The sequence below is a fragment of the Spodoptera frugiperda genome, chromosome 7, assembly GCF_023101765.2.
Source record: "Spodoptera frugiperda isolate SF20-4 chromosome 7, AGI-APGP_CSIRO_Sfru_2.0, whole genome shotgun sequence".
Taxonomy (NCBI): Eukaryota; Metazoa; Arthropoda; class Insecta; order Lepidoptera; family Noctuidae; genus Spodoptera; species Spodoptera frugiperda.
The window spans coordinates 6429918-6444781 of record NC_064218.1 but is presented as its reverse complement, the minus strand read 5'-3'; the positions used below and the strand labels follow the sequence as shown (position 1 = coordinate 6444781).

Below are 14864 nucleotides of genomic sequence, written 5' to 3'. Positions count from 1 at the left end.
CACTTGTAGACATAAATAAACATGGTAAATTAAATTAAATTCTTTTCTTAAATAATGATAGGCTTAGTTTTTATCATTACATATACACATTTATAACATCTTTACTTAATGTTTCATTAAGAAATCGAATCTTTTTAGCGTCAGCCCTAAAACGTAAAGCCCAAATCAGGTAAATGATACACAAAGTGTTACAAACTTCCCACCGATTTAGCCGTGTATGATCATGGTCGGTTTTAGACTATGTGCATTATATGGTCTATTACCCGTTTATCTGTGAAAGCCGTAAATTGTGTGAGCTTTATTATGGCCAGACTGACAAATTGAAGGAGAGTCTACAAGATGTTAGATTAGCCATTTTTCTCAGCTTGTTAAACTGTCTTAGGATTTATCGTCTGTTGTTAGTTCATTGTTAGTCGTAAATTACTTACTTCCTAAAGGTAAGCGTCCACAGGCCCACATCGGTGCGCATCGCATGCGGTCCGTACGATGCGGATCAGTGGACGCAGTTGTATGAGTTTCTATACAAGACAAACTAAAATCCGTTGCGTGCGATGCGTACGATGCGGGCCTGTAGACTGTAGTCCTACGTATTTTATTCGTGTGCAATTAGTTTATGAGCGATTTTCAGTTTGTTGAATGAATTGTTCTCTTTCCTTTCCAGGATATTAGTGATAGTTCAAATTGCAATGTTGTCTTCGGCGACGAATTCAACGACAACGACGACTACTACAGAATTGCCAGAGGTAATTTTAAGTTTTTTTTAATGGTATAAGCAGACGTATCGCTGATGGTAAGCAATCGCCGTCGCCCATGGATACCCGAAACACTAGAGACGTTACAAGTGCGTTGCCAGCCTTTTGGAGGTTAGGAATTTAAGGGTTGTTGGTAAATCGGGGATTGGTAAGATTGGGAAGGGGGAGTAATAGGGCCTCTGGTAACCTCACTCACACAACGCAAGCGTTGTTTCACGACGGTTTTCTGTGAGGCCGTAGTATCACTCCGGTCGAGCTGGCCAATACGTGTCGAAGCATGGCTCTCCCACACTTAAGACTTAAGTAATATCCAAAAAACAAAGAGGTGAGCTTCTTTATTGGAACGAGTACACACTCTATTGAGTAATTCCGTCTGAAAGCACATAAAAAACTGTAAAAAAAATATTGCATCCCTGGTATGATTCTCGCATGGAACATTATCATATTGGTGTTTTCTATTCACAAATTAATGTGTTTTCTAGTCTACCTAGTACTTACATACATCAAATTTAAAATAGAACTGTTAATGCATGCACCTATGACAAAGAAATACCTGTGAGCGGGAATGGGCCCAAAACCGAAACAGAAATTAAATTTAATAACAGTAAAATGGGGTGAATGGTATTCAATTGTACCTATTCACCCTTTGAATTCCATTCACCCCATTTTACTGTTGTGTTACGGGGTCAATAAAAAAAAAAAAACACAAAATGTTAACAGCGTCATTATCCTCAACCAAAAGTTAACAATTCTGCCGATTGAAACATAAAATTTGGTTTCATCGATTAAACTGTGACACTGTCTTCAATCAATCCAATAACAATAAGGATGATAACTAACCAATGCCAGGGTGCTTAATAATGCGGGAGAATAATGATTTATTAAATAAAAGTTAAAGTTTTTCGAAAATTCACCCGGTAACTAATAAAAAATCTGGTACTTCCAGGAGACGAAGCGGGAGGTAGACAATGAGGTGGAGGTGGAAGGCGAGGCGTACGCCTGGAGTGCGTGGGGCAGCTGGAGTGCCTGCTCCAGGACCTGCGGAGGAGGTGTCTCTGTACAACATAGGCAGTGTTTGCCCAGGTATATAAAGCCTTAAAGAATTTCATTACCTACGTAAGTAATATATTTAGAAGAAATCAGTGTCGGCCACTGACACCCCGGGCAATATCAAGTGTTAGTAGTAGTTTTTAATTTTTTTGGCGCCCCCCAGAATTTGTCGCCCTGGGCCATCGGCCCATCACGCCCCCCCTAACGCCGGCACTGAGAGAAATTAAAACAAGAGCAGGAGTAGGATAAAAATATTTTTAGTTTGTAAGTATTCCGATAGATGTCGCCACATGTTTGTTTTTGGCGCTATTATATTTTTCTTGTATCATGATTGAGAAACAAATTATGATCTATTTAGATCATTATTGGTGTCGCTTGGTGTTATTATGAAGCCTAAATATCACGGTTAGGGTTAAAAGAAGTATAATAGAAATTTTAAAAGACAAACATCTTTTTATCAACAAATAGAGATGTAAGACAAAACAAACACACATAGAATATTATTCAGTATTTTTTTTTTATTAATCCAAGAGAAAGGCAATGTAAACATAACATTTTCTCAAAAAAGCTTTGTAGGTAGCTGTCTATTGTTAACCTAAGTAGATACAAAAGTACTTTCTGCTATATGACTTCATTAAACAACAAACAAGTGAATATCAACTCTTAGATTAAACACTTAAGTCTTTATTTACGTTGACGAATCACTATATAGATACCCATTGTGAGGTAAAGTCCCCAAGTAGCAGTATTGTTGACAAATGTTGAGTTGGTGACAGAGATGAGTGACCTGGCTTGTTAGAAACGACGGTATTTGATTTAATTAAAATACTTTTTTTATTTAATTGGTTTGATTATGTATGCGGATGTCTTGTCATTTATATATCTCTCATCTCATATATCTTCCAAAATTATGTAAAAGTTTAATGAATTGGCTTTCCGTGATAAAAATCAATGTATTTAATTCACTTTCATTAGATAACTAATAGCAATCAGCTTATTAACAGTTTTGATTATTACATCGATATGTCAACAGCCTATAAGTGACCACTGCTGACCAAAGGCCTCTTCTCGCACGGAGAAGGTTTGAGCATTAATCACCACGCTTGCTCAATGCAGGTTGGCGATTTCAAACACGATGTTTTCCTTTACCGTTTGTCAGTGGTCTCTAAATACTCTTAGAAAGTACATCATTACTCAGAAAAAGTGACATTGGTACTTCGCCGTTGGTAGGTTTCGAACCCTCAGGGCCACCACGAAGTTCAGTCACCACCACCATTTATATTGGTTATACTTAATTCTACAACTTTTATTAAAGTATTCACGTTATTAATCAATCGATCGTAGTGCAGTTACACGCTATTATTATTACCAATACAATCAAATAAAACTGTCCGTTTAAATAGAATAATAAGACTTATTACATAAATAATTATACATCATTGATTTCCAAGAATTACTTAGCACGATTATTTAATAAATTTAATGATAAAATAACCGTTTATAAGTTAACAAATTACTCGAGAAGGCGCCGCGCCGACAGCGATCAGACCATGTTAATATCTCATAACAATATAATGCGCGTAAAGCAAAAATTGTAAACACTAATATTTTACACGGCTATTAAATTAATACGTTGAAGCCCGCTTTATACTGTCAGATTTATCGGATCGGTTAAACATCGATTCTTGGACCAAATCATCGTTGGTTATGATGCGGATTATTTTTATATCATAAATCATTGCTTGCGGATGATTTCAAACCCGAAATTCGATTTAAAGAAACCAATAACACTACCTAATGCAATGGTCGGAATATAAAATTCTAAATCAATATTCAATCTTATAACCAAACAAATTGATTTATTTATACATATGCATAGAGTGACGTTAAAAAATCTACATGAAATAACAACTTTAATAAATGTCTTAGAACCTCAAGTCTAGAGAATTTAACCGAACCTTACTTTACAACCGAATTTAGGAACCTACCAGTACTCACTTAGGTATCTACAATAACTACACCAACAAACACACTAATAACAAAATCAGTTGCGAAATGAAAAAAAAGAACACGAATCCGACTCCATTGAGCATGCTCCACTTATCAATTAACGTCTGTCAGTTTGTAATAATAATAATTGTAGCAGTAGCAAATAGGCGTATGATTTACTATGTACCTTCTCAATAACCAGTACAAAAATTCTAATCAACTAGAAAATATTCAAGTGTTTAATTAAGATTGCTTCGGCCCCGACTTCGGTGGCATTCGGCTGTCATCGGCGATTAGATCTATCTCATTTGCGTTTATCAAACCGTTGACATATGCAATTTAGTGATCTGACGGCGTTTGAACCTGAATCAGTTCGGTGGCCGCAATTATTTTATTAGCTTTCATGCTGGTGGTCTATTAGTCAGGATAAGCTAATTAATATTGTTTATCTACTGTGATTACCTTTATCAGGACTATACTGTCGCTAGTACGGATGAACCAGGATTCTGGATACAGTTCAGGTTTTATTTAAAAGTTTACATTGGTGGACATAATTTTCTGCCTATCTGACCCTATGGTGGTGCTGAGAAAATAACCAGCGGGTGCAAGTAGTAAATTTGAAATAATAGGATGTGTAAATATTTTGGACAATCACACATTTATACCTACATTATAATAAATACATACATATAAAATAATACATACAAGTAGGTTTTAGATTGATTTTAAAGAATTTCTTGGCTGACGATATTTACGTAATGCACTTAATTCATTGTTGTCTCAACTCATTTATTTTATGCTTTTATACAAATGTAGGCACATAATGTGTCTAATCACGCTTAAACAGGAGTCTCATAATCACGTGTTATTGACATCAGTCCTACACGAACAAAAAATAGGGACAGGAATCTCAAAATCAAAATCGAACTAATATGTTTTGACAGGGGCCAAACTAATGTCCGCATCGATTCTTAGGTTACAGAAGTCCATGAGCTTATTACAACTGTTATTTACAGACCAATGAATTGTTCAATTCAATTTAAAACCTCCTTTCTCTTTATATAAAGTCCTAAATACGAATTCAAAATTAATTTGTCAATCTATTATTCGAAAGCACTTCTTGGCTACTCTTCAGTTGAGAGCCACATTAAATATTCGCCAAGTGTAAAAGCTTCTAACGTGTGCGCAGGCTAAAGGTTAAACATGCCCCGCGACCCGACTCGTACGGTTTTTATCGAGTAAATTAAGGTAATGGAAACCCCGTAGCGTGGCTTGTAACAAGCTGTTATTGTTGGGAGCATTGATTGCTTGCACTCGCCCGCTTGATTGACACGCATCAGCTCCGATATAGCCGGTAATGAGCTCGCGATTACCGTCCATTTTAAAAGAAGACAAACTTCATTTTGTCTACATATTTGTAGTTGCAGCGCTAATGAGGGATTGCTTTTTTAACATGTGGTAATTGACGTCAGAACGTCAGTTGAATGTAGTGTTGTCACGGGGGCCGATTCCCATGGCGGTGTGCGAGACTCGAGTGCTGGTCACGGGTCAATGTGACGACCGAAGAATGCCTGACTGAGATTTATGCTCACAAATCCGATATTAGCACCTAAATGACCCTTAAATTGAATATTAAAAGGCTAAATGATAATTAAAAAGTCTTGTTAAATACCGGCGTTGTATCCATCAGTCAAATGATAATTAATAATCCAAACAGATTATTTGAACCGTTAGTGGTAATCAGGTCAGGCTATTTACGTACAAATGAATGCTTGAACCGAGATAATTGTAACGAGCCGAGGATCCAGGATTAATACGGCGAGATACGGAGTCCTGTTAGATAGATAAGTAGGTAATCAAAATACCGTCACTCTTAATTAGTGGGTGCCGCCAGCGGCGCCGCGCTTTAACGGTCTCGAACCAGACTAGACTAAATACGTATCTGTCATGTAGTGCTAACGTGCAGCGTTACGTACGGAAAGAGAAACTAAATTAATATGAATAATTTAAGAGAAATACCAAGTAAAATGGATTTAGCTAATCTTAAGATGAGTTCTGAAAACTTGAATACCGCTGTTTACAAAACGTTTTGGTACTTTAATTGTAGAAAACATCTTTCATGAAAATTGGCGGTGTTTGTAATATAGACATTGAAATTCCAGGAAATATTTTCTTCGACTGTCGGATCAAAGGACCACTTCGGTTTTAATATAAAAGCATCTAATACCCTGTCCCCAATTTAATTTAATTTGTACTTTTTAAAGTTTGTAACAGGATCTAAAACAACTATATTAGATGCTAATAACAAATTATATTATCTCACAAATGCAGTTTAAGATAATCTGAGAGATTATAATACTATTTGCATCACGAAACAACATTGTGGCAGACTCGTTCTACAATTCAAATAAATATATAAACTATTTAATAGACATATTCTTTGTAATGATATCATTAATCAAATTAATTCCTTAATATTGATTTTATTCGTGAGACATACTAAATTAATTATTATGTTATCGGCTTACTTACGTATTGTTTTGACGAGGAACTCGACTAGTTTCAAGCCATACTAGAGGCTCATATTCATGAGCAGCATTCCTTAATATTATTGAAATTACATTTGATTGTTGACTAGCAGTCTCTCCCCGATTTACAGACTTATAATAACGTTCCATATACTGCCCGAACTTCATCACAGGCGAATTTCCAAAATTTTTTAAAATATACACTACAAAAAGAACAGTATGTTCAATGTTCACTAGTCCTTAAACTCCTGACAAGAGTATTTGCAAAAAAAATCTGCCATACAAATTATGTCTTGTGATTACACAACACATAAAGAACTCATTTGACTAAATGCAACCATTCTAAAATCACTCTCAAAGGATACATTTTTATGAGTATGTATACCTGAATATGTATCGTGCATGCCATCCTGCCATGCCATACATCTATATAGATGCACGAACAGACGGTCGCTAGTATCCTGCTGATAATACATCGTGTAACCATGCTCGACAAATTAGGATGGATGTCATTTGTCATGGAAGTCTGGTGCACAGCGCACACGCATTACATTTGGTCGGCAATAAAGTCGTGTATAAATTATTGCTGCTATCTGTTGCTTGTAGCTAAAGAAATTTGTTTTATCATGCTCTTTTTTTGTTTTAGTTACACGTTTATTAACACCATGCATTTTTGGTCCTTATAGATTATCACATGGGATTGGTGATAGGTTTTTGTTTAAAATGCCTCTTTCTATATTTTAGGAAAAACAAATGCAATGTAGACATTGTTTGAAAGAAAAAAAGACAAGAAAACGGTTACACAAATATTTGTGGACACATGAGTTTTTTTTTAAATGTCCTAAGTTTGTGGTGAATTGAGACCAGTTTAGGATGTACAAGACAGGGCCTTGGACTGGCATTCTATGAGATATTCTGTCGTATTGTACCCACAAGGTGAATTCTCATTATTGTGATTCTAAAAATGGAGTGTTTGAATTGTTTAGCTTTTGAGTATGGTAAAGGAAAAAGGTTCTTTAGCAAAAGACTTATTACATAATGGAAGAAAATAGTTTTTCTGAATACTATATCTATATGCATAATCCTTTTGAGAAAACTACGTAACACTATTTTATCTTTAAAGAGATATAAAACTCGGTTTCTCATGCGAATAAAACCGGTAATATAGTGACTACCATTGCTTTTTAAAGCTGCATCAATGTAAGGATTCCATGCACCTAACGGGGCTCACATTAAGCCTTTACAACCTCGCCTTACCATGTAAGATGATAAAACTTAATCGTTTAATTTGTATCAAGAAGTTGCATTCAGATACGAAGGACCATTGCAGCGTTGCAACCATCTCTTTTAATTACAAACTCCCATAAAGTAATCTCTAGGTGTCATCTTTTTAATGGCGCCAAGAACGTAGTGATGTACTTATCTTTTTAAAGACCCTAGATAAATGTAAAAGCGGAACTAATCTTGGACCGTGAACATGAATATTCAAATTCGTGGTTGAGTTTACATTATATTAATGTTCTGGTCCTTTTATAAGTGGGCTTACATTTGTAAAGTCCGCTCGGTAATGTGGAACGATTTCGACGATACATCACTAACTTTTATTTTTACTACCACCAAATTAGATTAACGTTGTTTTATGGTATTTGTTGGCGGCTCCGTTGATTTCATTAATGAAGCTTTTTGTGTTTACCGGCTCCGATGTTTTGTTCTGTTTTCTTAGATATAAAATATTAACGTAATTACAACGTTAGATTTATGATTTTTAATTAATATTGACATGTTTGAGGGTAATTTATTAGTAAGGGTTGCCTCGTTGGTATCATAGTATAAACGGTGATACTATTCTTAGACTTATAGTTTACGTTGTTTCAATTACCTACTAGTAAGTAGTATTGCAATTTTGAAATACATATAAAGCTATACGATTCTAAACTATGGAGAAATCTTTTTGTGATTAAGACACCTCAAATTTTTTTTGTGCGGGTATAATCATCCAATGACTTCTCCCGCCTTGGGCGAGGCGAGAAGAAGTGTCATACTGACTAAAAACCACCGCGTTCTTAGTCCTGTTTTTCGAGCCGGGGGCATGTGAAAGTTATGTGTAGAAAATAATCATATTTGATTTACAAAATAACGTAGCCGTGTTAGCATTATTCATGAAGTTTATATAAGGACGTATTTAACCGCTTTTCTCACATACTATGAGTATAAATTTCCAAAAGTAACGAGGACGAGAGTAAATAGAAGATGTACAAACATTGTTCAACAACATAACGGACAAAATTATTACAAATGTTTACATAGATATTTATAATAAGCAACGGAACACATGGTTTTCCTAGAAAGGAAAGTTGTGGAATATACTCGTAGCTACTGTCTTTTTGCATGTTTAATAATACACATACTACATTAGACTAGACACAGTAAATATTATGATGATTATATGAATACCTGGGTGATTGCATGTGCTTCGATTTGGATTCTCGTCAAATCAGGCAAAGCGGTGTTTTCGAAAATTCCTTAGTAAAAGCCTGGAGTCTGTAATTGTGCCATATCTGGGTCATCCCTATTACATTGGATTTTTTTAGTATTTAATATAATGACGTTTGGCTACCATCTCGTCTGGTGGTAAGTGATAGTGTGGTCAACGATAATATGACGATGGACATAACTGATAAGAAATAGGTTATTTATAATATAAAATTAGATGGGGTTGGGGAGGCCTTTGCTCAACAGTGGACGTCTTCTGTCTCACGATGATGATGATGATGATGTAATAATAATATGATAAATAAAATTAATCCCTATCTTCTATTTGTTGCAGGGTCAGAAACATTCCTCCACTGGACAACAGCAGTATACCTCCGCCGGTGATCACCGTGAGAGTGACGAGGGAGACACATGAGCCGAACTGCCAAGGAGTCGACAAACGATATCATGAGTGCAATGATATTGTAAGATATGTTGCTTCTTTATTTTATAGAAGAAGAGTTTAGTTCCCCAAAATTCTTGCTTTGTCGTTAGTTTTAACTTTTAAGTTTGTGAGAACCATGCTTCGAATCTGGCACAAATGAGCAGCCTGGACCGGCGTAGTACCACGGCCTTACAGAATACCGACGTTAAACAACGCTTGCGTTGTGTTTCGTTGTGTGAATCTCTGTATCAATCTTCCGAATTCCCGATTCCCCAAGAACCCTTAAATTCCTAACCCGCAAAAGGCCAGCAACGCATTTGTAACGCCTCTTGTGTTTTGGATGTCCATGGGCGATGGCGATTGCTTAGCGTCAGGTGATCCTTCTGCTCGCTTATACCATAAAAAACATATAATAATATTATGTAGATTATATAAAACCCTCTTTGCAACAATTTCCCCAGCGCCAGTACCTAAATGACTAACAACAATTTGTTCGATAGCAAGGTACTTATAAAGGGCATAAAGTACCGAAGTCCTTTATTAAACGGGTACTTACAAGCTGAGCAATGAATACTGATTTACGATTACTAACATCGTAAAAGTTTCTTGATTAGCATTGTTCTATTCAATTTGCTGAGTCACGGACGGTGTAAATGTTGACTTTAAAGTGCTATTTTCCTTGTTATTTGTCAAAGAAAAGATTATGAATGTGAACAGTAGTGGACAAACTGTAATATGTTATTTGTCTACATCATGGGATAATAGTTTTTTGTGTATTCATTCTAACTTTTTATGGAATGAGCACATGAGTAGATGGATCACCTGATCGTTAGCAATCGGTGCCGTCTATGGACACCAGAAATACTAAAACCATTACAAGTTTTTTAGGGGTTAGAAATTTGAAGATTGGGGATTCTGATGAACTGGCCTAGTGACTCCTTAACTCCCTCTTGTGTAGTCCTTTCCCAGCAGTAAATTATCAAAAGCTGTTCACAATGATTATATTTTTGACACTGGGGAAAATTCTAGTGAGTAACGCAATTTTTTCCGTACGTTAGGGTTGGCCTACTAAGAGGACTCTGTGCCTTCTTTAGGTGTAAAGGTCACCAGGTTTTAGTGAGGCAAAAATCCCACACTTCCTAGTTTTTTCCCTAAAAAGCTAGGCACCTTTTGAAGGTTTTTCCAAAACAACAAAAAAGGTAGTTTTTTAAGCTTATAACTATACTATTTATTTTTACTTACTGTATATACGTACTTAAGTGGACTTTGTATTGCAGATAACCCATAGTTCACATGGTAACACAAGTCCTTGTAGTAATTAAATCCGTGTACCTACTCGTAAAATCCTTAGTATATGGGAAAGGATATCTTACTGTGAGATCTAAGGCTTAATCCGGTGTGTTGTTTTTTATGAGATAGTAAAACCTTGTCTGAGACTATATTGAATCAATTATTTGTACCGAAATTGTAGTCTAGAGATAGACGGACGAGGTTAGTAGACTTGGTCCTATTAACCGCAAAAAATTGGTTTAAGTTTTTTAACGATACGAACCTGATTTTTCTCAATAGTTTATTTTTTATTTCATCACTATCGGATACAATTTCAGACTTCGGATGAAACTTTCGAAATTGAAAAAGCCATTCCAACAAGTTGGACAGTTTAAAAAAAACATAGCGCTCGACCTATTTAAAAAATGTCTTGTTAATTTGTCGTAAGTTTAGGAAAATGGTTATTTTATTTTTAAACGTTACTGGGATTTGAAGAGACCTGTTTTAGGGTGCTTGTCCACTGGAGATGAGCTATGCTACGAATATGTAATAGCTAAGCTGTGAAACGTTACTAAGATACCAAGCTGTCCTATGAAGATGCGCCACCGCAAAGTAGCTGTTTGAGGAAGATGCGCAGCTCGAGTATGCGATGTATCGATAGTAGGGAAGCCATCCATAGCACACATCCATAGCACGCATCTTTCCATATAAAAAACATAGCTTAGTTGAGTCCGTTTCCACCAATGCTAAGCTATAACCAATGAATATAATTGGTGGAAGCCAAACGCATCCACAGCAACGTAGCACAGCACATCTTTGGAAAAGCACCCTTAACAAGGAAGATATTAAAATAAGAGGTATACTTTGTTAACAAGTTGTTGACAGCTCGAGTTAGCTCTGACGTCTGTTTTTGACTTAAATTATGATAAGAAGGTTGTTGTCATTTCTCTTTTCTATCCTTTCCCTTTTTTTGTTTTTGTTTTGATCTTACTTTTTGTAAATTATAGGTAGATGAGTACTGTGGGCGTTATTTTAAGTGTTAAGTTGGAAGAGTCCCTCTGTGATTCGAACTAGTAGAGCTTTTAATTCATTAATGTACGTGAGTTAACCATGATTTTTTTAGTTAGTATTACAGTAATTATATATTGTTAAATGATATTATTGAATGCTTTTTATTCGTAATTTTTCCGTTGGTCCAATAATACCTAACTACACATGCCGCATAAATACATATTATTTTAGTGTTATTAGGTTTATAATTGTTCTATTTTTTATAGCCGTGTCCTGGTACTAAGCGGGGCAATCGAGCTGCTCAGTGTGCCGCCTTCGATAGGAGACCGTTTCGTGGCAGGTTCTACACCTGGGTCCCTTATATTGATGGTAAGTATTCATTATTTTGATTATTTTTGGTTAAGATTACTGCTCTTTTGTACCTATGTGCTCAGTTGTTGTAATAGCTCTGGCTATGGTTAACAGTTATTGGGTTTATTATTTAAAATTTAGATTATAAACCTAGAACCTAGAATACGTACTCAATATTTTGTAAAGACCGTTTAAGAAATAAATAAAGAATTTTTAAACTGAAGTACAGCGAAATATCTCTGAACGATTTCAATTTTCTGCCTTGAGATTATACACGAAAGAGAGTTTATTTTAATAAATTTGACATTTTATACCCATGTTATACCTATATGAACTCGTATATTTTACGAGTACACTTACACATTGCACCCAGACCCGAAACGACAATTTGTGGATCACACAAAAGAGTTAGTGCAGGTATCGTACCTGCTACATGTTGCGCGGCAACCGTGCAGTCAGAGAACTGTAAGACATAGTACAAATAAAGTCTAGTGTTATACTTCTACAACAACACAGCTTTAAATGTAACAACAACTATCTAGCTGTCATTGACCTTATATTCAAAACGATACAAACAGCGAATATGAAATTATGCAATTATGCATACACATGCATAAACTCTGCCATTCGTTAATCGTGAATGTAAACTCATAAATGTTGGCATTTGCAGTAGAACTTGTTTACGTAGGTTCCTAATTTATCTTGTGTGCACTGGTAACAATAGTGTGATTGTTGAATTGGAGGTTCAAGGTGAAATTCTTGAGTAGAGTGAGCTTTTCGATATTGTGATTCCTAAGAAAGTAACAAAGGTTCTTTCTTAGGAATCACAATTGCGTATAGTATCCTTAGTTTGAGTTTGCTTTATATTAAAAGTAATCGAAGCGAGAACACGTTCGGTGGTCTGATTGGCCGGTTCGAATGAATAATCAGAGCTCCGAACCCACTCTCCTTTCGTTTTCATTCAACGTAAAGCAAACTCGTGCTAAGGGTACTGTTTGTGTTCGACTATTTTTTATGACTTTGTCACCTATTACAAGTTCGCGTTGCGTCGCCTAATTTAACGAATAATAATCGATTAACATTATAAAAATGTAATAGGCTCACCCCTATAACATGGGACTTATAACACAAATAGTGAAAAGTGGCTGTACATTGGATAGCTACATTACGTGCCGTAATGGGCATCTCTGCCTACCCCTTCGGGGATAAAAGGCGAGACGTTGCATACATTATACAGATGATTCAAATTAATATTTTCAACGCCTAAATCATCGAACAGAACTTGCTAGCGTTAGAGCCATAAGTTATATCGGCTAGACTTTTAACAAATACATAATGTGCAACAACAAAACATTTGCGACTGAAAAAGAGAACATACTAATTGTGTGTTGACAACTAATCTAACATATTACACCGCTTGTCTGCGCATTTGACACGCTTGTTCTGTCAATTTGCGCGCCAATAATCTGTCAGAATTGCAACCTCTTTTGTATATCGGCGATAAAATTGAATTGTTGATGGCCATTAATAAAATCTAATGTGCGTGCTTATTTTTTTTTCTTTTCATTTGTCGAATGTCAGTAGATGCTGAGTGCATCATTTGTTTTTTGACACTGAAATTTGTTTCTTTTGTTTATTTTTTATGGTTGATTCTGGAACTAATGTTACCGAAAAATCTATTGCCATACACGTCTAAACTGAATAATATAACACCATTTCTATCATTGTATACACGTACCTATATAATTTCTAAACTTGACCGAGACCCGAGACCTGACCAAGATGAAAAAAATGCTACATTTAGTAGGTTTCAAAAGTTTGAAACATATTTTTCAAATATCAATATTTAATAATATTTTTTTGCAGGTAACGCACCATGTACGCTAAACTGCAGACCTCTAGGGCAGCACTTTTACGCATCCTTGTCATTAGTAGCTGATGGGACTCCGTGCACACGGCAAGGATTTCGAGCCATTTGCGTTCAAGGAACTTGTAAGGTAAGTGAAATCTTTTACTATTTTACAGTAACATTAATTATTATATTTTTCAGCTTACTCACGTAAGTATTTCACAAGGAACTCGACTAGTTTCAAGCCATGCTAGAAGCTCATATTCATGAGCAGCATTCTGAGACACACGACGCGGACTTAGTAGCAGCGCGACAGTCGTCGTTACGTAGTCGCATTAGGTGTGCCTGTAATGATAGATGTAATGTTAGGATGAATAAATAAATAAATAAATAAGTCGGAAAAACATAATAATTAATTTAGGATGTCTCACGGAAATTTTACTGCAAGTAATATCGGATGCCATGAATTTGGCTAGTCCAGCCTCGATTTAAAGTTTTAATAAAATCTATTGTACAGCATTTCACATCATAAATCCATAAGTATGTATGCAGTAGTTATTACCTACTGCATACATACTTAGTTCAATTTAAGAGGCTATTCTTTTATTATTCGTAGAAAAAGAGAGCTTTATTTTTATTACCAGCCTTATTTATTTGGCAGACAAAGAAACCCTCTTTTTGGATGTTCTGTATATCATTTATAAGAGTCCCGTGAGAAATTGTGGCGTGGTCACATAAGTACGTTGGTAAACGTATATGACTGTATAAAGGAATTCAAGATCTGGATACAAAAAGCGTAGGTCTCATTATAATTGGACCTTCGGGAGATGTTAAAATACCATTTTAAATGAATAAAGTAAAGCAGGTAGTCCTTAATTTAAAATAAAGTGGTTTACAAAGTCCAACAAAATTGCCATTTCGATATTTTAATATCGGTATATTTTAAGCTAATCTTATAAGCTGGTCCAGTTTTACTTCGTAATTCTTTAGATAACTATATTTTAGTTATATCGACATAATCCTTTTTAGACTTATAGTTGTTACATTAATGCAAATTGTGGTTCAATTTAACGTATTTATAGGCAGATCACGTTTCAGGTAAATGAATGCTTCGGTCAAATCGGGGATACTATGTCCTGTGACTTTAT

The 14864-nt window shown here is 35.5% G+C and overlaps 1 protein-coding gene across 2 annotated transcripts in view; it reads left to right on the top strand.

The window, feature by feature from the left end:
* LOC118266170 (thrombospondin type-1 domain-containing protein 4) overlaps positions 1–14864 on the top strand; it is a 72480-nt gene that overhangs the window by 24238 nt on the left and 33378 nt on the right. For both annotated transcript variants that reach the window (XM_050694624.1, XM_050694623.1), the window contains exons 3-7: positions 662–743; positions 1699–1835; positions 9147–9276; positions 11783–11885; positions 13734–13864. In XM_050694624.1, coding sequence (XP_050550581.1) covers positions 662–743; positions 1699–1835; positions 9147–9276; positions 11783–11885; positions 13734–13864 — 583 coding nt within the window. The remainder of the gene's footprint in view (positions 1–661; positions 744–1698; positions 1836–9146; positions 9277–11782; positions 11886–13733; positions 13865–14864) is intronic.